The sequence below is a fragment of the Stomoxys calcitrans genome, chromosome 3, assembly GCF_963082655.1.
Source record: "Stomoxys calcitrans chromosome 3, idStoCalc2.1, whole genome shotgun sequence".
NCBI classification, from domain to species: Eukaryota; Metazoa; Arthropoda; class Insecta; order Diptera; family Muscidae; genus Stomoxys; species Stomoxys calcitrans.
In genome coordinates, this window is record NC_081554.1 from 103327799 (window position 1) to 103353855 (window position 26057).

At 44.5% G+C, this 26057-nt stretch overlaps 1 protein-coding gene across 6 annotated transcripts in view; it reads left to right on the forward strand.

Annotated features, from left to right (window-relative positions):
• Positions 1–26057, forward strand: part of LOC106091660 (pseudouridylate synthase RPUSD2) — a 431111-nt gene that overhangs the window by 316393 nt on the left and 88661 nt on the right. For all 6 annotated transcript variants that reach the window (XM_059365906.1, XM_059365903.1, XM_059365901.1 and 3 more), the window contains one exon: positions 6001–6191. In XM_059365906.1, the coding sequence (XP_059221889.1) occupies positions 6001–6191 (191 nt within the window). The remainder of the gene's footprint in view (positions 1–6000; positions 6192–26057) is intronic.

Sequence of the window (26057 nt, forward strand, 5' to 3'; positions counted from 1 at the left end):
TATCAGGTTATGAACCGATTTGAACCTTATATGACACAGTTGTTGAAAGTAAAAATAAAATACGTCATGCAAAATTTCAGCCAAATCGGATAGGAATTGCGCCCTCTAGAAGCTCAAGAAGTCAAATCCCCAGATCTGTTTATATGACAGCTATATCAGGTTATGAACCGATTTGAACCATACTTGGCACAGTTGTTGGATATCATAACGAAATACTTCGTGCAAAAATTCATTCAAATCGGATAAGAATTGTGCCCTCTAGAGGGTCAAGAAGTCAAGACCCAAGATCGGTTTATATGGTAGCTATATCAGGTTATGGACCGATTTGAACCATACTTGGCACAGTTGTTGGGTATCATAACAAAACACGTCGTGCGAAATTCCATTCCAATCGGATAAGAATTGCGCCCTCTAGAGGGTCAAGAAGTCAAGACCCAAGATCGGTTTATATGCTAGCTATATCATGTTATGGACCGATTTGAACCATACTTGGCGCTGTTGTTGGATATCATAGCAAAACACGTCATGCAAAATTTCATTCCAATCGGATAAGAATTGCGCACTCTACAGGCTCAAGAAGTCAAGACCCAAGATCGGTTTATATGGCAGCTATATCAGGTTATGGACCGATTTGAACCATACTTGGCACACTTGTTGGATATCATAACAAAACACGTCGTGCAAAATTTCATTCTGATCGGATAAGAATTGCGCACGCTAGAGGCTCAAGAAGTCAAGACCCAAGATCGGTTTATATGGCAGCTATATCAGGTTATGAACCGATTTCAACCATACTTGGCACAGTTGTTGGATATCATAGCAAAACACGTCATGCAAAATTTCATTCCAATCGGATAAGAATTGCGCACTCTACAGGCTCAAGAAGTCAAGACCCAAGATCGGTTTATATGGCAGCTATATCAGGTTATGAACCGATTTCAACCGTACTTGGCACAGTTGTTGGATATCATAGCAAAACACGTCATGCAAAATTTCATTACAATCGGATAAGAATTGCGCACTCTACAGGCTCAAGAAGTCAAGACCCAAGATCGGTTTATATGGCAGCTATATCATGTTATGGACCGATTTGAACCATACTTGGCGCTGTTGTTGGATATCATAGCAAAACACGTCATGCAAAATTTCATTCCAATCGGATAAGAATTGCGCACTCTACAGGCTCAAGAAGTCAAGACCCAAGATCGGTTTATATGGCAGCTATATCAGGTTATGAACCGATTTCAACCATACTTGGCACAGTTGTTGGATATCATAGCAAAACACGTCATGCAAAATTTCATTCCAATCGGATAAGAATTGCGCACTCTACAGGCTCAAGAAGTCAAGACCCAAGATCGGTTTATATGGCAGCTATATCAAAACATGGACCGATATGGCCCATTTACAATACCAACCGACCTACACTAATAAGAAGTATTTGTGCAAAATTTCAAGCGGCTAGCTTTACTCCTTCGGAAGTTAGCGTGCTTTCGACAGACAGACGGACGGACGGACAGACGGACGGACATGGCTAGATCGACATAAAATGTCGCGACGATCGAGAATATATATACTTTATGGGGTCTCAGACGAATATTTCGAGTAGTTACAAACAGAATGACGAAATTAGTATACCCCCATCTTATGGTGGAGGGTATAAAAAATAAAAAAGGCGTGCGTAGGTTAGGTTGAAAAGAAGTTGCAGTTATTAATCCGCCCCATGCACTATGGACATACACCTAAGCCAGTAATCGGCTTGCTGTGCGCTCTAAAAACTATAAAGTAACCTCTTAAAAGAAAATTTTAAGTTAGGAATTCCGCGTACTTACAAGATCCTTAATTCTTTTCCATACCACTCCCCTAAGTTGGTGCATGCCTGGTATTGTGTCCCCATCTAAGTGCCGGTATCTGTTAGACACGAAAGCCGGGCAATGACAAAGGAAATGCTCCAACGTCTCATCATCTTCCTCGCATGTCCTACACATGCTTTCACTTGCCGCACCGATTTTACATAAGTGAGCTCGTAGTCCTATGTGTCCCGTTATAATACCAATAGCTATACTGACCTCATTCGTAGATCCTTTCAGTAATAGTCTCGTCTTCTCACGATCTGGATCTCCCATAGGATTTTCGCCGTCCTACCGACCGTTTCGCTGTTCCACAATGGTGCATGCGTATTCGTCGCCCACTCCCTTAACTTGGACTGCCATCCTCAGAGAAGGCGTTAATCTCCTTCTTACACTGCAAGACTGTTTGTGACCTTACCGTCCTGGTTGTTATTGCCCTTATGGCAATTTTACTGTCGGTAAAGATGTTCACACTCGACGTCCGCGCGTTAGCACCACACCACTTAACGCATTCCGTGATCGCCCAAATCTTTGCCTGCAGGACCGTATTATGGCGAAGCAGTCTAAAACAGATCACAGTCACTAATATCTCAATGTAGACCCCCAGCCCCACTCTGTCCTCTAGCTTTGATCCATCCGTGTAACATGATATTCCAGAAGACAATACTAGGGTTCCGTCAATCCAATACTGTGCCGCTAGCAGCAGTGCCTCGTACTTGACTCCAAGGTTCACCTCAGGTATTCGATCGGAAACCTCTTCCTTTCCCTCCAAATTTTCCTATCGTTGCCTCGATTATACCGCGATGGTATAAGCTGCTCCCATCCTCAATCCACTCTCCCATCGCCTTACGTCTTATAGCCGCTGTGGCTGCTTCACACTTAATCTATATGTCAATGGGTCGGTATCTAAAATAGTCTCCAGTGATTTAGTGGGCGTGGTTCTCATCGCTCCGCCTATGCCAAGGCAACATGTTCTCTGAACCTGCTGTATGGTCCTTATGTTGCACTTTTTCTGCATAGCAGTCCAACAAACTAATGAGGCGTAAGTAAGTATTGGTCTAATAACGCTCCTGTAGAGCCAGTGGACTATCCTCGGATTCAGGCCCGAGCCTACGGTTCGCCTACATAGTGCCCAACATCTGTGAGCCTTCTCAGTACGCTCCAGAATGTGAACTTCCAATTCAATTTTCTGTCCAAGATCACACCTAAGTATTTCACCTTGTCAGATATCGAAATCGTCTTCTTATTGAGGCAACGTGGTGCGTTAAATTGGCCCACTTTCGTCTTCCTCATGAACAGGCATATTTCAGGTAACCCAATGCTTCTGGGTTAACATTGAGACCTCTGAGTCTATCCCAGTCATATGCCATATGCAAGACCCTTTCGGCTCTTCTGCATCGTTCGGATCCTTACCCCTTAAAAGTATTATAACATCGTCTGTGTAGCAGACGGTTTCAGTCAGCATCCGTAATAGGTCAATTTTGGTGGTCACCCATAGGAATGGCGATAAAATGTCTCCCTGTGGCGTGCCTTGTCTCTTATATTTATGCCATGGGACACACAATTTATCCAGCTGTTCGTTAGCATGTTGTTTATCCAGCCTCTAAGGACCGGGTCCACCCGGTACAGGTCTAAGGATTGGATCAGTACGTAAGTCCGCACATTGTTAAAAGCCCCCTCAATGCCAATGCATAACGCCAGGGTGTACGTTTTGGCATCGAAGGATTCTTCTATTTTTGCAAAACCACGTGCAGGGCAGTCTCCACCGACCTTCCCTTAACATAGGCATGCTGTTTGTATTTGAGCAATTCGCTGGATGTCCTACTCTTTATCATGGTATCCACAATGCGTTCCATGGTTTTGAGTAGAGAGGACGTAAGGCTTGTGGGTCTGTAGGCCTTTGGTGTTGCATAACTTGCCTTGCCGGATTTGGATATAAACACCAGCCTTGCCTCCTGCCAGGCTTTCGGAGTATGTGAAAGTCCTAGGCGCGCTGCAAAAATTTTGGCCAGGCGAGCCGCCAGATAGTCTGCCTCTTTCTGTAGTAACGCCGAAAATATTCCATCAGGTCCGGGTGACTTATATGGTTTGAAGCTCCTCAAGGATTCCTTCACCATGAATTTCGTAATTATAAACCTTCGATCAACGTCATTATTCCAAGATTCCGGTGTCTCCGTGAGTCCCTTTATATCCTATGGAAAATGGGTTTTCATCAAAAGCCTCAACGTCTACTAAAGTTTCAGTTTGGACATGGCGGCGTCATTAACGCTATCTACCTGTTCGCAGAAAAGCTTCCAGGAGGAAGGGTAATCTGGTAATCTTATTGTATTCCTTTTGCCGAGTGCAATACACATCCCAATAAACTTCCGCTATTTTACGACGTGCTCTGTTAAAAGTCTGCGGACCTCTTTCCCAATATTGTGAATCTCCCCGGTCATCCAGGATTTTTCTTGGGCTGATTTCCTTTCCCGGTGGGGACAACTGTCTTCGAAGGCTTTGGGGTGAATTCTAAAGATCTAGAACTGTTAATATCGAAAAGGTAACCAGACCACTGCAGTGTATATGAAACGGAAATCCTTGCAATTAAGGAAGTGATGGAGTAGCTATGATATAATGTCATTACGACGATTGGCATAAATATCTTATCAGACAACCAGGCAGCCATTAAATCCCGGAGAACGTATTTCTGAACACAAAAACCTCCCTCGAAAGTCGCAGAGACAACGAGATACCTGAACAGTTCAAAATTCACCTGTTCTGGTTGCCGGGCCACAGAGACATCGCAGCGAATTGTAAATCGGATGAGCTTGCGGTACTTGGAACTACCATACACATTCCAGGGATACAGGAATCTGTGGGTATGCCTCTAGCGACATTTAAGCTAAGTTTTCAGGACCAGGCCCTAAGGACAAACAGGGGGCTTCCAAAACTATGTGGTTATCTAGACTTGAAGAGCTCTACCACTTTGCTGTTACTGGCTAGAACAGACTTCTCAGTCGTTGTGTCGTTATAACAGGTCACTTTCTAATCGCAAACATGCTGACAGACTGGAGGTTGCCAGCAACGACTTTTGCAGAAGCTGTGAGGACATTGAAGAAGAAGAGCCTATAAAACGCCTTCTGTGTGTGTTCCGCTCTAGCAGCCAGAAGGAGTTCCACTTTAGGTTCTCATTTCTTTGAGAACCTATCTGATTTGGCGGATGCGAACATTCGCCAGTTGTTGTGCTTTTTAAAACGATGTGTTTCAACGGTAGGAACTAGAAGGCATCTTCCTTCTTCTGTCCCTGTGGTATCACAATGGACGAATACGTCTAAGTGAGTCTGGTGGCAGACTGCCACTTAAACCTAACCTAACCTTACCTTACCTAATCATCAAAAATGAATGCATTTGAAAGCAACAGCATTACTTACAATTGTTGAATGTAGGCAAGTAAAAGCAACGAAAACATGAATGCATTATAAAAGCGAACGGTAGAAATCTGTTCTCTTGCACGATTCACAAACTCCACTGCCTTTCACTTCAATATTGTATATGGCACATATTGCGGCTGAATGGATTTTAATGAAATTTGCATCAATCGAAAGATATTTTTCAGAGATGCGAATAATATGTATAAAAAGTTATTTTCCGAAAAGAAAAACTTTGAAAAAGAGGGATTTATTCTCAAAACAAAGAAGATGAAGCAGAAACACATCTTTGTTTTTACTGAAGCATCGTTATTTATATGAAATCAAAACCATAGGTAAGAGTAAGAGAGGTGACTGTTAGATGGGTTAGTGTTATAGAATAGGGGGGTCGTGGGAATGTGATATGCGTGGATCTACATGGAATGTATGTATGTCTGCGAAACATGGCAAACATGGGTGGTGGCATGGGGCGGATTAATGTTCGCACCCTCTTTTTAACCGAACCTCATCTAACCTTTTATTGGGCTAAACTTTTCCCACTCATTGATATGTGAGATGTTTGAAGACTTATTAAATAAAAGAACATATTCTAAAAACAATAATTTTTTTTCAATTTATGATTTTTGAATCAAGTATTGATATTGAAATATTTGCTCGTATCTATATCTTACGTTCGATATGGTTGTGAGAATTATGTACTACAATATTTAACAACTTTTTTATATCTATATTTTCTATTTTAGAAATCCAATAGAATGCAATGAGCCTATTGAAGTTGTCAGCTATAAGATTGGTGTATGCAAGGTGTCTCCCAATGGAAAAGAATGCAAAACATCATTTCAGAAACTTTCTTATGACGGTAAAACCAGTGTCGTGCTGTGCAAGCCCTTAACTGGGAGAATGCATCAAATTCGAGTTCATCTTCAATACCTTGGTGAGTTCTTTTCGCTTTTGTTGCTGAAAGTAAAAAGTACACTAAAAACTAAAAGCCGTATTCACAAAAATTCACTTATGAAGCGTTAAAGTGCACAATAGTTATTAAACGATTATGGTACAAAAAACCTACTTTACTATTTCGTATTCAAAAACCCACAATAGCAGCAGAATAAATAAAGCGCGATTTTTTCTTTTGCTTTGGTAATCAATCGTAGTGGTAGTGCCGAAAAAAACATATTTAACAAGCATAATGCAGTTTTAAATATAAAAATATTCTTTATTTATACAAATTTACAAAAATAGTCATCATAACATCCAAATTGCAATGAGTTATAACTAGCGTAACTTTAGAATAACTCTTAAAATGGTAGACATTAAAAGAATTCTTAGTTTATTGGATGATATTATTGTATTATTATTTTATATACATATATATATATAAACTAAGAATTCTTTTAATGTCTACCATTTAATAAGAGTTATTCTAAAGTTCTAAAGTTACGCTGGTTATAACTCATTGCAATTTGAGATGTTATGATGACTATATATATATATGTGTGTATATATATATATATATATATATATATATATATATATATATATATATATATATATATATATATATATATATATATATATATATATATATATATATATATATATATATATATATATATATATATATATATATATATATATATATATTTTGTTATTGCCCTTGTGGCCATTTTACTGTCCGTAAACGACATCCTCACGCATTCCATGATCGCCCGGATCTCCGCAGTCCGTGAAATTGTTTTCAGTCCCTGTGTTCTCAATGCAGACCCCCAGGGCCCACTCTGTCCCCTAGGTTAGGTTTAAGTGCCAGTCTGCCATCAGACTCACTAAGACGTTTTCGTCCATTGTGATACCACAGGAATAGAAGAAGGAAGATGCTTTATGGTTCCTACCCCTGAACCATCCAGATCGCTTTAAAAAGCCCAGTAACTTCCGAATGTTCACATCCGCTAAATCAGGCAGGTTTTCAAAGAAATGCGTTCTTGAAGACCTTCAAATCTAGATTAGGCCACATAGGTTTGGAATGTTCGCCGCCCCCTCTTTGCGACCATCTATCATTCGTTGTCCTTCGAGCCTGGTCCTGAAAACGTTGCTTACATATCGCTAGAGGCATAACCACAGATTCCAGTAACTCTGGAATGTGTAGGGAGTTCCTGGCAAACTCGTCCGCTTTACAATTCCCTGGGATATCTCTGTGGCCCAGCACCCAGAACAGGTGAATTTTAAACTATGCAGCCATCTCGATGAGAGATCTGTAACAGTCGAGGGAGGTTCTTGTGTTCAGAAATACGTTTCCAGGGATTTAGTGGCTGCCTGGCTGTCTGAGAAGATGTTTATACCAATCGTCGTAATGACATTATATCATAGCTATTTCATCATTTCCTTAAATGCAAGGATCTCCACTTGACACACACAGCAGTGGTCTGGTAACTTTTTCGATATGACCAGTTCTAGATCTTTAGAGTACATCCCAAAGCCCACTTGGTCGTTTAGTAAGGAACCATTCGTATAGAAGTCTATATAACTTCTATAATCAGGGATATCGTAGTTCCAATCAGTTCTATCAGGTACTTTTTATCAAAAATCAGCTCAGGTAGGGTGTAATCCACACTACCTGGAACATCGGATATTGTAGCAAGGATAACACAGTGTCCGTAGCCGCCACATAGTGGAATAGTGGTACAGTACTTTTTATCAAAAAGCAGCTGAGGTAGGGTGCAATCCACACTACCTGGAACATCGGATATTGTATCAAGGATCACACAGTGTTCGTAGCCGCCACATATCCAATGAGAAAGCTCCCTTAACCTCACGGCAGTTGTAGAATTTATGATCAGAGAAGCTGTGCTCATCCAACACTTCCCAGTTCCATTTTCTTCCATTTATATCTTCCGGTACAGAGGTAATATCTAGTACCATCTGTCTGTTCCTAGTTGTTGTTGTTGTTGTTGTAGCAGTTTATTGTGTACTATCTTTCGTCTGCTTGATTCTGTTGAGTGTCAAGACCCAGGAACTCCGCGACTAAGATGGGGTGCGTCCACAGGGATCTGGGTCTAAGTCGAGTGGGTCTGGCCGGGCAGTTAAACAGGTGACGTGTATTGTGCGGTCCCTGGTTACAATCGGGACATACATCTTGCACGTCGGCATCAATCCTAGCTCTGTGGGAATTGAGGCGGCTGCATCTGCCGGAACGTAATTGAGCCAGAACCACTCTGGTTTGCCGGGGGAGGTCGATTTCTTCGGGTGCAATGGGTGGCGGGCGTTCTCCAAGGACTACATTCACCCGGTAGCCAATTAACGCGTCTGCTACCGTGTCTGCATGAATGTTGCTCAGACCCGCTTGATATGCCGCTTGATCTAGAGGTTCTCTCTTGTAGCGCTGGACCTCACGCTCTAGATCGTGTAGATCAACCTTAAGGCTTCTGGACGGTGGGTATCATCCACAAGATGATGATTTGGATGATTTCTGCGATAACAGCCCAGAAGGTATTGCTTAGACAGCATATAGTTATGTCTTCGCACTGGTAGGATCTTTGTCTCCTGATGGAGGTGGTCCACATGAGAACTAAGGAGACAGCCCGTCGCAGTTCGGAGGGCGGCATTCTGACAGATCTGAATATTATTCCACTGCGTGTCACAAAGTTGACGTGACCACACTGGCGCTGCATAACTTACCACAGACCGGCCAATTGCTTTGTACGTGGTCAACAAGGTTTCTTTGTCTGCACCCCAAGTGCTGCCAGCGAGTGACTTGAGGACCTTGTTTCTACTTTTGACTTTATTGCAGATTGCTGTGGCATGTGGGGAGAAAGTGTAGGAGCTGTCAAATGTGACGCCAAGTATTTTGGGACACTTGATGGTCGGAATCATTTCTCCATCGACCATCACAGTCAGCTCAGAATTCACCTCACGCGTATTTGTAGTCAACAGTGTGGCTGAAGATTTGGTGGCGGATATCTTCAGATTTCTTGCAGCGAAATATGAGGCAAGCTCGTTGAGGTAGACGTTCAACCTATCGCAGATGTCATCAATGGGTGGGGGGCCTGATGCCATGATCGTACAGTCGTCCGCATATGATACGATCTCTATGCCGTCTGGAGGAGGTGGGATGGAGGATAGGTAGAGGTTAAACAGAGCCGGAGATATCACCCCACCTTGGGGAACTCCCTGTTTCACTCTACGGTGTTTTGACTTCTTATCCCTTAATTCCACAAATGACTGGCGGCCACACAGATAATTCGCGACCCAACGTTTCAGGCCTGGCTGGAGGGACGTGTTGGCGATGTCCTCAAATAATTTGGCATGGCTGACCGTGTCGAATGCCTTCGATAGGTCCAGTGCCACGAGGACCGTCCTATCACATGGCCTGGGTTGATTGAAGCCACGCAAATGTGTGTGGTGATGGCATGCAAAGCTGTTGTTGTGCTGTGCAGTCTCCGAAATCCGTGTTGATGCTCGGCGAATGGAAATTCTCCTACGAAGCTCGGGAGGAGTAATGCCTCAAGCGTCTTAGCCACTGGTGAGAAAAGGGAGATCGGTCTGTACGACTCCCCCAAACTCGGGTCCTTACCAGGCTTCAGTAGCGGGATCACTCTGCCCATTTTCCAGACATCGAGAACTATAAGAGTGTTCAATGACAGGTTAAGGACTGTGGTAAGGTACTCAACTCCAGGTAAATCCAGATTCTTCAGCATCAATGTAGAGATTCCGTCGGGGCCCAACGCCTTGGAAGGTTTGGCGCCACGGATGACATTCGTAACTTCGCCCACGGTAAATTGTGATGGCTGTTCATCGGCTCGGAGACCACGAATACGGCGAATGGCTCTCCTCCTTGCCCTGTCTCTCTCGGGATGCCCAATAAATTGACGGTTGAACAACCTGGCGCATCTCTTCGGATCAGTCACGGTTAACTCGCCAAAAGTGACTGAGGTCCCGTCTACCGGGGTTCGAGAGAGATTTAACAGTGGCCCACAATTTGCCTGCACCGGTGCCTAAGTTACATTGCTCCAAGTGTTCCAGCCACAAATTCCGCTTATGTTCGTTGACTACCCTGTTTATTTCCAGATTCAGCTCGCTGATTCTGGGGTTAGCGGGGTCCATAGCACGAATCCCATCACGCTCGTCTGCGAGTACCACTGCTTGCGCCGGGAAATTGGGTCGCACTTGCGGTATTCGACCGGCTGGTATAAAGCGAGCGGCTGCTGCGTTGATGATGTCTCGGAATTTCCTCTCGGCCACAAGCACATCAGAGGGGGGTGGCAGTTCATTGAAGCGGCGATTGGTATACTCTTTGAAGCCAGTCCAATTGGCCTTCTTGTAATTGATGAACGTCCGGCGCTCAGAGGTTATGAAGTCGGGTGGTCGGTCGATGGTGAGGATTATGGGGAGGTGGTCTGACCCCAAAGAGATGACGGCTTGCCAGGATACGTCACTCAGGAGATCAGGGGATGCGATTGAGATGTCTGGCGAGCTGCTGCACCTCCTCGTAATCCTAATGGGGGCATCCTCATTCACCGTGCAAAACGTGGAGCTATCTATCTGCTCTGCCAAAGCTATGCCACGCTGGTCGTTACCTAGGGGAGAATGCCATGACGAGTGATGTGCATTGAAATCCCCCAGAACCAGACGACCATGGCCAGATAGCAACCCACTTATGTCGGGGCTGTAGGCCTGGCCATTAATCGGGGCACAGCTGCCAACCGGCGGTATATACACGTTGTATATCTCTATCTCGGCAGTACCAGACCTGACTGCTACCCCCATACATTGCATGTATGGGTCACTAGCGTCAAGCGCAGGCGAGATAGGTCTATACTGCACGAAATGGTGTATAACGAAGGCCAATCCCCCACCTCCATTCCTTGAGCGATCCTTACGTAGCACATTGTAGCCGTGACAACTGTGCAAGCTGCAGGTGTTAGTCAGCTTTGTCTCCTGGATCGCTGCGACCGATATGCTCTTCCGACTCATAAAATCTACAATCTCATCAATCTTGCCTCGCAGTCCATTGCAGTTTAACTGCAGGAACGATACATTTCTCGACACTGGCCTGGCAATAGTAGGGCTAGGGTGCTGTCTTTGCATAAATTGCCGTACGGGAGAGGTCGGGGGGGTCACATAGTCCGACGACGAGGACGCCGAAGGCGACGACGGCGACGCTTGTGACCCACTGCTGGCTATGTTCGCACAGCACCTAGCGACATAGCCAGTATGACTATACTCCCGTAGCGAGGTTAGGCCAGAGCAAGAACGGAAATGTACCCACTCCAAGCACCGGTAACACCTCACCGACACTGACCGATGATGAAGGCGGTTCTGGCAAACGGAACAGAACCAGGGTCCGGGGTTCCTTTCAATTCCGGCACGGACCAGAAGCATACGGAGAAGGCACTCCGGGATGTGCCTCTCCCATGACGAAAAAAGACGAACACGTACACTGAGGCGGCAGCCCTTGCCGATGAAGATTCCATCGGGTCAATCCGGTGCGTACAACCGGCTGCCATGGGATTGTCTGTTCCTAGTTATAAAGGTCGGTTTATTCACTTTATTACAAATCGCCAGTTTGCAACTTATAATATATTCAATAAGCAGCTTACCCCTTTCGTTGACATCCGAACTTCCCCATATCTGGTGATGTGCATTAGCAACATTTCCTACAATTAGGATTTTCTTCCCTGCAGAAGCGGCTTCAACCAGCGAGTTAAGGTTTGAAGGCGGCATCTCTGAATATCTGGTGATGTGCATTAGCAACATTTCCTACAATTAGGATTTTCTTCCCTGCAGAAGCGGCTTCAACCAGCGACTTAAGGTTTGAAGGCGGCATCTCTGAATCGTGTGCCATATATAGGGAAGCCAGCCAGTAATGAGACTTGTTTATTTCAAGGCTGGTTGCCGCTAGATCTTCAGTGCTTAGCGACGGAAGAAGATAAACATTTAGTCTACTCTTTGCAAGAATACGGCTGGTCGTTACCTAGGGGAGAATGCCATGACGAGTGATGTGCATTGAAATCCCCCAGAACCAGACGACCATGGCCAGATAGCAACCCACTTATGTCGGGGCTGTAGGCCTGGCCATTAATCGGGGCACAGCTGCCAACCGGCGGTATATACACGTTGTATATCTCTATCTCGGCAGTACCAGACCTGACTGCTACCCCCATACATTGCATGTATGGGTCACTAGCGTCAAGCGCAGGCGAGATAGGTCTATACTGCACGAAATGGTGTATAACGAAGGCCAATCCCCCACCTCCATTCCTTGAGCGATCCTTACGTAGCACATTGTAGCCGTGACAACTGTGCAAGCTGCAGGTGTTAGTCAGCTTTGTCTCCTGGATCGCTGCGACCGATATGCTCTTCCGACTCATAAAATCTACAATCTCATCAATCTTGCCTCGCAGTCCATTGCAGTTTAACTGCAGGAACGATACATTTCTCGACACTGGCCTGGCAATAGTAGGGCTAGGGTGCTGTCTTTGCATAAATTGCCGTACGGGAGAGGTCGGGGGGGTCACATAGTCCGACGACGAGGACGCCGAAGGCGACGACGGCGACGCTTGTGACCCACTGCTGGCTATGTTCGCACAGCACCTAGCGACATAGCCAGTATGACTATACTCCCGTAGCGAGGTTAGGCCAGAGCAAGAACGGAAATGTACCCACTCCAAGCACCGGTAACACCTCACCGACACTGACCGATGATGAAGGCGGTTCTGGCAAACGGAACAGAACCAGGGTCCGGGGTTCCTTTCAATTCCGGCACGGACCAGAAGCATACGGAGAAGGCACTCCGGGATGTGCCTCTCCCATGACGAAAAAAGACGAACACGTACACTGAGGCGGCAGCCCTTGCCGATGAAGATTCCATCGGGTCAATCCGGTGCGTACAACCGGCTGCCATGGGATTGTCTGTTCCTAGTTATAAAGGTCGGTTTATTCACTTTATTACAAATCGCCAGTTTGCAACTTATAATATATTCAATAAGCAGCTTACCCCTTTCGTTGACATCCGAACTTCCCCATATCTGGTGATGTGCATTAGCAACATTTCCTACAATTAGGATTTTCTTCCCTGCAGAAGCGGCTTCAACCAGCGAGTTAAGGTTTGAAGGCGGCATCTCTGAATATCTGGTGATGTGCATTAGCAACATTTCCTACAATTAGGATTTTCTTCCCTGCAGAAGCGGCTTCAACCAGCGACTTAAGGTTTGAAGGCGGCATCTCTGAATCGTGTGCCATATATAGGGAAGCCAGCCAGTAATGAGACTTGTTTATTTCAAGGCTGGTTGCCGCTAGATCTTCAGTGCTTAGCGACGGAAGAAGATAAACATTTAGTCTACTCTTTGCAAGAATACGGTCTCTGTGTCTCCCATTCCCCGAACACTTGAGAATTTTAAATCCCGGAATTCTTAGGCCACGAACTATTTCTCCACACAACCATGGTTCCTGGATAACAACCACGTCAAATCCCTCCACCATCAGGGGGACCTTTAGTGCGGCCGAAGCGGCATTACAATGGTGGAGATTTATCTGATTCCACCAGGAGTTCATCCTCACAAGATTCGTTAGAACTTGTCATGATGAGCTTCCGTATGCATCCAGGAGCAGGTTAGAAAGCTGTGAAATCACTCTTCCTAAGTACACTGGACACTTGCGGTGTGGACGATTTCTCTTTAGATGCTTCACTTACTGCAGTTGTCGAAGTACTTTTTGAGTTTCGTGCTTCCCCGTTGGCGCACTTCTTGAGCCCGGTCCAACTGAGTTACCCTTGCAGGGCTTGTCGGGTCCCGTTTCGTTGCGATCCCTTCCCGTCTCGATTGTGGCAGGGGGGTTTTCAGTCTCCTGCAATCCGCCAGACTTTAGCGATGTGGTCGATAGATCCTCAGGCAAGTGTTCAGCAACAACTGCTGAGTCGTCCCCTTATTCCCCAATCCCACCGCTTCTATAGACCTTAAATTTTAACTTTGTGAATCCGTAGGATACAACCCCTTCCGACTTGTTGAGTTCTGCGAGACAGCCGGAGTTTAGTACGAATACTGGATGTCTCCGGTCACCATTAGCTTCATCCAATCTACCAATCTTCCAGTCGGTGGTTGAAAGATTGGGTTTACATTCCCTTAGTCTTCCAAATATCGATTAACGATCTGAGGAAATCCTTGGTATCCAAAACTTCGCCATTGGTCGAGGAGGAATATCTTCCTTCTTGACTAAGTCTAGTGCTGTACCTGGCCAGGTATTACCAATATTTTTTCGCGCACGACGATACATATCAATTGAGCGTTGATTGCCGAAGGCAATTAGTCTTTATCGGCCCCGATACCAGCCTGCATTGTCACAAACTGGAGGAGACCCAGGAAATTCCGCATGAACATCGGTGTTACTGATGACACTCCATTGACTATCCCACTCCAATTATTCCTATGTATGCAGCCCTGTTCTTCTTACTTGTCGACAACTGCCATCACCAAACTGTCCCTTGCGACGTTAGCAAAGGTTATTGGACCCATCTTACTGTTGTTTGCCTTAGTTCTTATAGACATGGGATGCCCTCCAGGTGAATGCAGCTCTTTGGCTGACTGCGGTGCAGTTACCGAGTCTAGACGTGTAGTCTTTGGGTTAGCCTGTGCTGCGAATTCCCGAGCCTAATTTAGGGAGTCTGTCTTCCATGTAGTGAGAGTCTTAGGATCATACTCACCAAGCCTCTCAATAAACCTGAGAGCGATGCGTCTTCTATTATTTCAACCTCTTAAAGTGGCGGTCGCTTGACTTCCCAGGCAAAGGTTTCCGTTAGTCCAAGACAGTACCGCTGGCATCATTGGCTCGCACTCGATCTCAGGTATCCGATCGGAAACCTCTTCCATTCTTTCCAGGTTTCCCATCGTCTCCTCGATTGTACCGCGATGGTATGAGCTGTTCCTATCCTCAATCCATTCTCCCAACGCCTTAAGTCTCGTTGCCGCCGTGGCTGCCTCACAGTTAATATGCATGTCAATGGGTCTACCAAACTTCTGAGGCGTAAGTAAGTATTGATCTAATCACGCTTCTGTAGAGCCAGTGGACTATCCTCGGATTCAGGCCCCATTTCGAGCCTACGACCCGTCTGTGAGCCTTATCAGTGCGCAACATCTGTGAGCCTTATCAGTACGCTCCTGATATGGTACTTCCAATTTAGTTTCCTATCCAAGATCACTCCTTAGTATTTGACCTTGTCAGATATCGAAATCGTATTATTGAGGAAACGTTGTGCGTTAAATTGTCCCACTTTTTCTTCCTCGTGAACAGGCATATTTCTGTCTTCTTTGGGTTCACATTGAGACCCCTGGGTCTAGCCCAGTCCTATGACATATGCAAAACACTTTCGGGCCTTCTGCATAGCTGGTTGGAATCCTTACTCCATAAAAGCATTATAACATCGTCTGCGTAGCAGACTCGTTCAAATCCCTACTTAGTCAGCATTCATAATAGGTTGTTTATGGTGGTCACCCAAAGGAGTGGCGATAAAATGCCCCTGTGGTGTTCCCTGTGCCACTTTCGCACTTATCTTTACGTCATGGGACCCGAAAATTATCCACCTGTTCCTTAGCATATAGTTTATCCAGTCTCTACGGTCCCGGTTTACCCGATACTGGTATAAGAATTGGATTAATATGTCGGTCCGCACATTATTTAACCCCACTCGAAGTCAATGCCAACCGCCAATGTGTACCTATTGGCATCGAATCTTTCTTCTATTTTATGCACAACTTCGTGTAGGGGGAAGTCTCCACCGGCCGACCCTTGACATAGGCATGCTGTTTGTATTTAAGCAGTTCGCTGGATGTCCTATTCTTTATCATGGTATCCACAATGTGTTCAATGGTTTTGAGTAGAAAGGACGTAAGGCTTATAAGGACGTGTGGCATAACTTGCCTTGCCGGGCTTGGGTATAAACACCACCTTTGCCTCTTGTCCTAGGCACGCTGTGAAAATAGTTGCCAGATGAGGCGCCAGATATTCGGCCTCCTTTTGTAGTAACGCCGGAGAGCTCCTTAAGGCTTCCTTGACCATAAATTCCGTGACGATAAACCTTCGATCAGGCTCACTATTCCAAGATTCCGGTGTCTCCGTGAGTCCCGCCGTGTCCTGTGGAAAATGGATTTTCATCAAAAGCCTCATCAGCCCATTGTTTCTGCTTCCACTCTCATGTCGTCTACTAACGTTTCAATTTGTGTACTAAACATCCCAATATACTTCCGATTTTTTACGACGTGCTCTGTCTGAGGATCTCTTTCCGAATGTTGCGAATCTCCCCGGTCATTCAGGGCTTTTCTTGGGCTGATTTTTTTTCTCGACGAGGACAACTGTCTTCGAAAGACTCCACTAGTGCAGTCGTAATCCTGTTGACTTTGTTGTCAATGTCTTCTATGTTTTGACAATCTAAATTATCTTGCCCAAGTCTTCTGCTGCGTAGTCGTTCAAATTTTGGTCAGTTGGTTTTCAACTTATTCCGAATCGGCGCTGGCCGTGCTATTCTAAACCTAATGTAGCGATGGTCTGAGAAAAAGTGTTCCATGGAGACCCTCCAATCCCGAACCTCATCGATTAAATTTTCCGAACATATTGTCACATCTAAAACCTCTTCCGTAATCCTATAACAAAGATAGCGGTGTTAGCAATATTAAGTGTTATAACAACTCTGTCAGGGCTTGGCCCCACTTATTAATGTTGATACTATCCTACGAAAGATGGTGAGAAATCGCATCGCACCTTATTAGTACCTCACTTCCTGTCTGTTTTGCTTTCCTCACCAACCGTTGCAGCCCCGACGTAAGCGGAGGTGTCGGATAGTCGAAAGAAAGGTATAGTGATACCAGGTATGCTCTACCGTCGGTTGTTCGCACCGGATTGACCCGATGGAATCATCATCGGCAAGGGCTGCCGCCTCAATGTACGTGTTCGTCTTTTTTCGTCATGGGAGAGGCACATCTCAGAGTGCCTTCTCCGCACGCTTCTAGTCCGTGCCGGGATTGAAAAAGAACCCCGAACCCTCTTTCTGTTCTGTTTGCCAGAACCGCCTTCATCATCGGTCGGTTACGATGAGGTGTAACCGGTGCATGGAGTGGGTACATTTCCGATCTTGCTCTTGCCTCACTTCACTACGGGAGTATAGTCATACTGGCTACGTTGCATCGTCGTCGCCGTCACCTTCTGCGTCCTCGTCGTCGGACTATGTGACTCCCCCGACCTTCCTGTACGGCATTTTACGCAACGGGAGCATCCCAGCCCAAATATTGCCACACCAGTGCCAGGAAGTGTGTCGTTTTTGCAGTTAAACTGCAACGGACTTCGTCGGAAGAGCATATTGGTCGCAGCGAACCATTAGACAAAGCTGTCCAACACCTGCAGCTTGCACAGTTGTCACGGTTACAATGTGCTACGTAAGGATCGCTCAAAGAATGGAGGTGGGGATTGGCCTTCGTAATACACCATTCCGTACAATATAGACCTATCTCGCCTGCGCATGGCGCTCAGGTCAGGTCAGGTCCAGTACTGCCGAGATAGAGCTATACAACGTGTACATACCGCCGGTTGGTAGCTGTGTCCCGATTAATGGCCAGGCTTACAATCCCGACATAAGTGGGTTGCTTTCGGGCCATAATCGTCTGGTTCTAGGAGACTTTAATGCGCATCACACGTCATGGCATTGTCCCCTAGGTAACGACCAGCGTGGCATAGCTTTGGCAGAGCAGATTGGAAGCTCCACGTTTTGCACGGTGAATGAGGATGCCCCCACTAGGATTACGAGGAGGTGCAGCAGCTCGCCAGACATCTCTATTGCATTCCCTGATCTCCTGAGTGACTTACCCTAGCAAGCCGTCATCTCTTTGGGGTCACCCGACTTTATAACCTCTGAGCGTCGGACGTTTATCAATCATAAGAAGGCCGATTGGACTGGCTTGAAAGAGTATACCAATGGCCGCTTCAGTGAACTGCCACCCCCCTCTGATGTGCTAGTGGGCGAGAGGAAGTTCCGAGACATAATTAACGCAGCAGCCGCTCGCTTTATACGAACCAGTCGAATACCCCAAGTGCGGCCCAATTTCCCGGCGCAAGCAGTGGTACTCGTAGATGAGCGTGATGGGATTCGGGCTATGGACCCCGCTTATCCCAGAATCATCGAGCTGAATTTAGAAATAAACAGCGTAGTCAACGAACATAAGCGTAATTTGTGGCTGGAACACTTGGAGCAATGTAACTGAGGCACCGGTGTAAGCAAACTGTGGTCTACTGTTAAGTCGGTAGACGGGATGACAGGACCTCAGTCACTTTTGGCGAGTTAACCGTGACTGATCCGAAGAGATGCGCCAGGTTGTTCAACCGTCAATTTATTGGGCATCCCGAGAGTGACAGGGCAAGGAGGAGAGCCATTCGCCGTATTCGTGGTCTCCGAGCCGATGAACAGCCATCACAATTTACCGTGGGCGAAGTTACGAATGTCATCCGTGGCGCCAAATCATCTAAGGCGCTGTGCCCCGACGGAATCTCTATATTGATGTTGAAGAATCTGGATTCACCGAATAGGAAAGAATCTCTCCGAACCATTTAATACCAAACGAGGTTTCAGACAAGGAGACAGCCTATCGTGTTATCTCTTTAATATCCTGCTGGAGAAGATTATACGAGATGCAGATGTGAATAGATATGGCACACTAATCATAAGAGAACACATGCTACTCGCCTATGCCGACGACATCGATATCATTGTTAGGTCACCGGAAGTAGTCACTGCAACCTTTGAAAGAATCGAAAGACAGTCAGTGAAAATGGGTCTGTCTGTAAACGGAGATAAGACGAAATGGATGATTTCAACTCCCAAAAAGCCTTGCACAACGGAGCAGTTAAAGAAAACGGAGAAGTTGGGAACCACAACAGTTAGGAACCACAACAGTTAGAGTCAGTTAGTAATTTTATCTACCTCGGCACCGCCGTAACCGAAACGAATGACACCCGTTTTGAGATTAAGCGAAGAATAATACTGGCAAACAGATGATACTTTGGACTAAGTAAGCAGTTTAGAAACAAGGCCACCTCTCGAAAGACGAAGATTACACTATACAAGACACTGATACTACCCGTGCTGTTATATGGTTCTGAAGCATGAGTACTTGTGAAAGCAGATGAGGCAGTGCTTGGAGTATTTTAGAGAAAGATTCGTCGTAAAATATATGGACCAGTTTGCGTTAATGGAGAATATAGACGACGTATGGACCACGAGCTGTATGACAACGATAGCATAGTTACACGTATCAAAATGCAACGGTTGCGTTGGCTAGGTCATGTTGTCAGAATGGATGAAGAAGCTCCAGCATAGAAGTCTTTTGAAGGCAAACACGGTGGTACACGCAAATCGGGAAGGCCAAAAGCCCAATGGAAAGATCAAGTGGTGGGAGACACCTCGAAACTTGGTGTCAGAGATTTTAGAATGAGCTCAGAAGGTCGGGGCGTTTGGAACTCTATTCTACGTTCGGCTAGTGGAACAAATATTCTGTCATAGACAATTAAACGGAAAACGAAGTCGAAGCACCGTAGAGTGAAACAGGGAGTTCCCTAAGGTAGTGTGGTATCTCCGGCACTGTTTAAACTCTACCTATCCTCCATTCCACCCCCTCCAGACGGCATAGAAATCGTTGCATATGCGTATCAATCGACCGGTCTGTGGTAAGTTATGCAGCGCCAGTGTTGTCTTGTCAACTTTGTGACACGCAATGGAATAATATTCAGATCTGTCAGAATGTCGCCCTCCAAACTGCGACGGGCTGTCTCCTCAGTTCGCATGTGGACCACCTCCATCAGGAGACAAAGATCCTACCAGTGGGAAGACATAACTACATGCTGTCTAAGCAATACCTTTTGGGCGCAGAGACCATCCAAACCATCATCTTGTGGATAGATATCCACCGCCCAAAAGCCTTAAGGTAGATCTACATGATCTAGAGCGTGAGGTGCAGCGCTACAAGAGGGAACCTCTAGATCAAGCGCCATATCAAGTAGGTCTAGACAACATTCATGCAGACACGGTAGCAGACGCGGTAATTGGCTACCGGGTAAATGTAGTCCTAGGGCAACGACCACAAGCAATTGCACCTGAGGAAATGAACCTCCCCAGCAAACCAGAGTAGTTCTGGCTCAATTACGTTCCGGCAGATGCAGCCGCCTCAATTCCTACAGAGCCAGGATCGATGCCGACATGCAAGATATATGTCCTGATTGTAACCAGGGACCGCAAGATACACATTACCTGTTTAACTGCCCGGCCAGACCCACTCGACTCAGATCCAGATCCCTGTGGACGCACCCAATCTTAGTCGCAGGGTTCCTGGGTCTTGACACTCAACAGAATCAAGCAGACGAAAGATAGAGCACAATAAACTGCTACAACAACAACAACCGTCTCTCTGTTTCATCACTGTTGCAACTACAACTCTGGGGAAAATACATAATTTAAACTTGTATGACAAATAACGCAGGTCTTCGGCAAAGTACCAGTGTTAGCATAGAATAATTGGTAGTTGATATGGTTTCGTCCAGAAACTTTGTTCCGGGTCATCCATGGCTCCTGAATTAGGGTAATATGAATCTTGCCCTTGGTGATTTTCTCCACCAGAGCGTGAGTAGCTGTTTCGCTCTGGTAGAGGTTTATCTGGATGACCTCAATCATTGGCCCTCCATTATACGGGCTTCTTGGAAGTGGGTGATTGTCTGCTCCCTTTTCTTTAGGCTGCATTGACTTTCCTGTCACTGCACTGCCTGATGTTTTAATATTAAGATCTTTGCCTATCCTAGTCTTTCTTGAGAAAGTCGGTAATGGTTTCATCATCGGGTCTCTGTTCGTTACGCTGTATTGAGTCTACCGTCCCTGCACTGCCTGATGTTCCAATATTAGAAACTTTGCCTATACTAGTCTTCCAAATCTTGAGTAAATGGGCTTCTTCTCATCGTCGGCTCCCTGTACGTTAGGCAACATTAGGGTCTTTATCCATCCTAGTCTTCCTAACATCGAGAAAGTCGTTGATGGTTGCGTCGTCGGGTGCTTGTTCGTTAGGTTGTGGTGAGTCTTTCGCCCCTGCACTGCCAGATGTTTTGGTATTAGTATGTATTGAACCCCCTTCAGAGTTCAATACATGTTTGACAACCCGATCGTTTACCAAATCCCTCACCTGAGACTGACGATCTGGTGGAATCCTACCGGATGAACAGCCTATATCGATGACTGCATAAATCATCTCTTCTCTGTTGTGCTTCCTTGTCACTACGGCGTAAGAGGGCTGCGCCTTACCTTTCTCAGCGACCATCTTCCCCTTTTGGAAATCATAGTCCATGAAGACTCTGGGACCGTGCGCGCTTCGTTCTTTGCTGTTTCGAATTTGTCGCACTCCACAGAACACTGTCTGTTGTCTTCATTACGGAGGGTCTGGCTTGGTCTTCCCAGAGTACTTGAAAGCGGGGAGCTCTTTTTCTTCTTCGGCATTTTAGCAGTGTTATGTTCTTCGGGAGATCTGATTATCTTTCCAGCTTCCGTAGAAGTGCCTGGTTGGTGAGTTTTATCCCTTTGAGCATCCTGCACTTTCCCCTGATAGCGCTGCCGGTACCTAATCCTCTGCCACCTTCGTCGTGCCACGGATCGCTGCCCTCATCTCTCGATTCGGCTGCGATGAATGTTTTATGGACACAGTCGCTGTCTGAATCCGAGTCGGAACCTCCACCCTTACTTAAAGATAAATAAATGAGAAAGAGACGGATAAACCAGAGGGATGCACGACCAACTGTGCATCCCTCTAGTTTATCCGTCTCTTCCTCATTTATTAATCTGACGACTAGTTGTGCGTTTGAAGCATTACTCTCGACTACAGGTGCCAAGGCACACACCCACACCTATAGGAGGGGAGGACAACATCCTGCGGTCTGACGCCACCACCGCAATACAATTCAATGGAATATCTCTGTGGTCCGGCACCCGGTATAGGTGTGTTTTTAACTGTTCAGACATCTCGTTTTTGAATTCAGAAATATATTCTCCAATGGTGCGATTCTTTAAATTTTTTCTTTATCGGACCGACATTGTTAATGAATGAAAAACATCGGTTGAATTAACGATAAGATTATTCTGTAATCAAAGGTTAAGATTAAAAAAAAACGACTAGTCTAGAACTTCTATCAGCAATCCGAAGTCATGGTTCCTCAACCCCAGGGTAAGGAACGTCCTGTTTTGCGTTTGTCACCCGGCAGCCCACAACACCAGCCCACGCCTCACTCTAGGGGGTTAGTTTTGAAGGCGTCACTTCTACCTAGAAACCCGCACAGAGAAGTTTCATTGGTTCCGAGTAAGTTTTGCGTCTGTCAGCGATCCGGCCGGGCAACAAAAATACCCTTGTCTCTTTTGAATTACTAAATATGCTGAGCACTTAATTGTTCATGTTACGTCTTTATTTTTTATTTTTCCTGATTTCGAAGAAATTTATGTACATTTATGCATAAGGCCCTTTCATATCTATTGAGAATATGGTCCTATTCTATTTTCGAGCCCATTATTTTCGTAAATATACCCATGGCGATGGGGACCACCGTGGTGCAGAGTATTGCCAATGACGCTGAACGCCTGGCTTCGAAATCCTGGTGTGAACATCACACAAATTTTCAGCGGTGGTTATCCCCTCCTAATGGTGGTGACATTTGTAAGGTATTCTGCCTATAGCAGTAAATAAGATAACGCGCTTTTATTTGTTTCTCTTTAAAAATTGAATTTTTAAAATCTTAAAACATTATTGGTTGGACGAAGCCGTTAAGTCCAAACAACAATATTTTAACATTTTTGGTGGTTAAATTACCGATAATTTTCGGTAGTTGTCGAAAGTTCATACCGGCAAATTTCGTTAAAAATTTTAATACAGATTAGCCCTTACCATCAAATATCGTTAACTTGCGACAAATATCGTTAATTCTATCGGTAAGGATTAAGAGCATCGTACTACAGGAATTTAATGTCTGCCTGGCTGTCTAGGAAGATATTTATGCCAATCGCACAGTGAAATGGGAAAAAATAGAAATAAGTCTGGCAATTTGGAACAGATAAAGATCATCCCAAAGGATGAGGTGATAACCAGTTGATGTGCGACATTTCAGGGCCGGGGACCCAATGATGGTCTTCAAAGTTGATCCCCTCGGCTCTACAAACATTTGTTCGGCCTGCCAAAAGTTCATTTATATCTCTATTTTCAAAATGTTTTATTTGCTGGAATATCTTTTATAGTGTTCAAGAAATTCGACTTACAATTTTTTTTTGAAAACTTCGCAGAGACTATTCCCCTATTTTATTACTTGTGAAGGCATTTCTCAACCGATTTAAAATTTTTTGACTCGAAAAGCTGATAAAATTTAATATATTTTGGTAGCGACATATGCTAAGACCCGATTCTTCAGTCAAAAGTTATGAAAGTTACAATTAAAAAATGTGAAAAAGTCCATTATTTGAATTTTTTCGTCAAAAAATTTAATTTCTAGTTTCGTCTCTATAAAGAAAATGTCACTTAACACTTTCAATTTGGTTCTCGCTTTGAATTTTGGTTTTCAAAAAAATTTTTACACTTTGGGCTCATTTTGCGTTATACTTAAATAATCCGGCCAAAATGAATATTTTGATTTCAGCTTGAACAGTGTGTTGTAAAGCAAATCCTGATCTTGTCAAAAGTGTATATACCTTTTATATGAAATATTTTAAAATACAGGCAAAAATGTCTACCCAATGTGGATATCTTGGCTATTTTCCTATATATTCTCGCCAAATCACGCATTCGGAAGACTTAAAAGATCTGAAAATCAGTTTGTAATTTTTGAAGGTATTGATATATCTATGAAATTTCAAATGTTTAGGGTGGAGGTGTTTGTTAGACGATATGCAAAATTTTAGGGCCACAGAGAGCTTGGGCCCTATGATTAAGTCATCCCCTAACAATTTTTGTTTGCGGTTTACACAATTTGTCTCATCCTGGCTCACGATCTTCCGTAAAGCTTGTTACTGAACGTTATTGTTGGCCTTTCATGAAGAGAGATTGTGTACAACGGACGAAATCGTGTCAGCATTGTCAACGATCAAAAGTAACTCGCCATAAAAAAAGTTCCATCGGAACATTATCTTCTCGACGTTTTGCTGAGGTGCACATAGATATAGTTGGCCCATTTCCACCATCAGATGGACATCGATATGTTCCTACCTGCATTGTTTTGCTTGGATTAAGAGTTTCGGTAAAAGATACTATAAATTGCCAAAATGGTGTATGGTGAAACACTTCTTGTTCCTGGCCAAATGTTGGTCAGATGATTTTCTTTTTTCTGTTGCATCTTAAAACATTAATGTCCTGAATTAAACCTGCAACAACTTTAATTAAGATCAGTTCAAGCGTATTTATCAACAAAGAATTGAATCCATGTTCCCATGTGTGGATAAGCGATCGCATACTTTAACCTCTTGATCACTAACAGAGTGATCAAATGATTTTCCAAATATTTTACCCTTCACATCGGAACTAAACAGGTAATATCACAATTGGAACCAGCATTTACAGAAGTTGAACAATCAGAAATTGATTTAAGTCAACAGATCGCCCTAGCAAATCAAAAACGAAATCTGTATCGTTTTCACTAGAAAGGGGGTTATGAAGGTGCATTCTTTAAAATTTTTCCAATTGTTAAACTTATGTCACTTTTTTTGTCTTTTTTTGAAATTGTTAATTTTTTCCCGTCATTCGAGAAAAATAAACGACTTGTTATTTTTATTAATGTGCCTTTGTTTTAATTGTAAAAAGATATAAAATATGGCACAGACCAACAGGACGAAAATCTTTCGTCTTAGTATGGTAAGGTTTTCCTACTTTTGGAATGATAATGAACTTTGTGTCCCTCCATCCCACAATTGTATACGACATGCTGATACAAGCAGAGTTTATCTCCCTGAGCCAAGGAGCCAGTCTGTGGGACATAGCTTGTAATTCAACCGGTGATACATCATCAGGGTCTGGCGACTTAAAGAAGTCGAAACTTTTTATCGCCCAAACGATTTTCGATTCAATTTCCGATTTCGATTTTCGACACAAATTTACTCAACAAAAATCTCTTTGGGCATCACGTTGTCCGTTGGAAAGTTTCCTGAGAAATGTGTCTCAACGAGTAGTTCTGGTGTTTCCCCCCCCGACAATGTTCATACACTCTCCGACTTCTGAATATATCCCACCGTAATAAGTCTGAAGGATAGAATATTTTTTTGCCTCCGATGTATTTTCCACAGAACTGCAGAATTTCAACCAGGATTTGTTCTGAGCCTTTCTCAGCACGTCCTTGTGTTTTCATTTTAGACGTCCCAATCTTGTTGTGCCCTTGTGGTTTTCGCCCTGTTGAAGAGTTTTCTGCAACTCTTCCTTAGACCAAACAGTTCTGAGATCCACCATGGCGGTCGCTGTTTAAGGGCCTTCGTGATCCGTTTGACCATTATTTATATGTCCTCCGCAGTTTCCACTTCCTTTTCTGGTAAGAAGATATAGTCATGCAGAATGTATGCCGAAATTTATCCCAATCCGCCTATCATCTTTTTAGGCGATGGACCACTTCTGCAGTATTTTCTCCAAGGCTGAAACTAATATAACGGTGATCAGAGAACCAGTGGTCATCAAACACTTCACATTCGCATATCCTTCTGCTTCAAAAGGGTTATTTTTTAGCTATTATCTTTTTGGCAATATGCGTGCTCTGTTTAGAAACCCAATAAATTATATGCAAA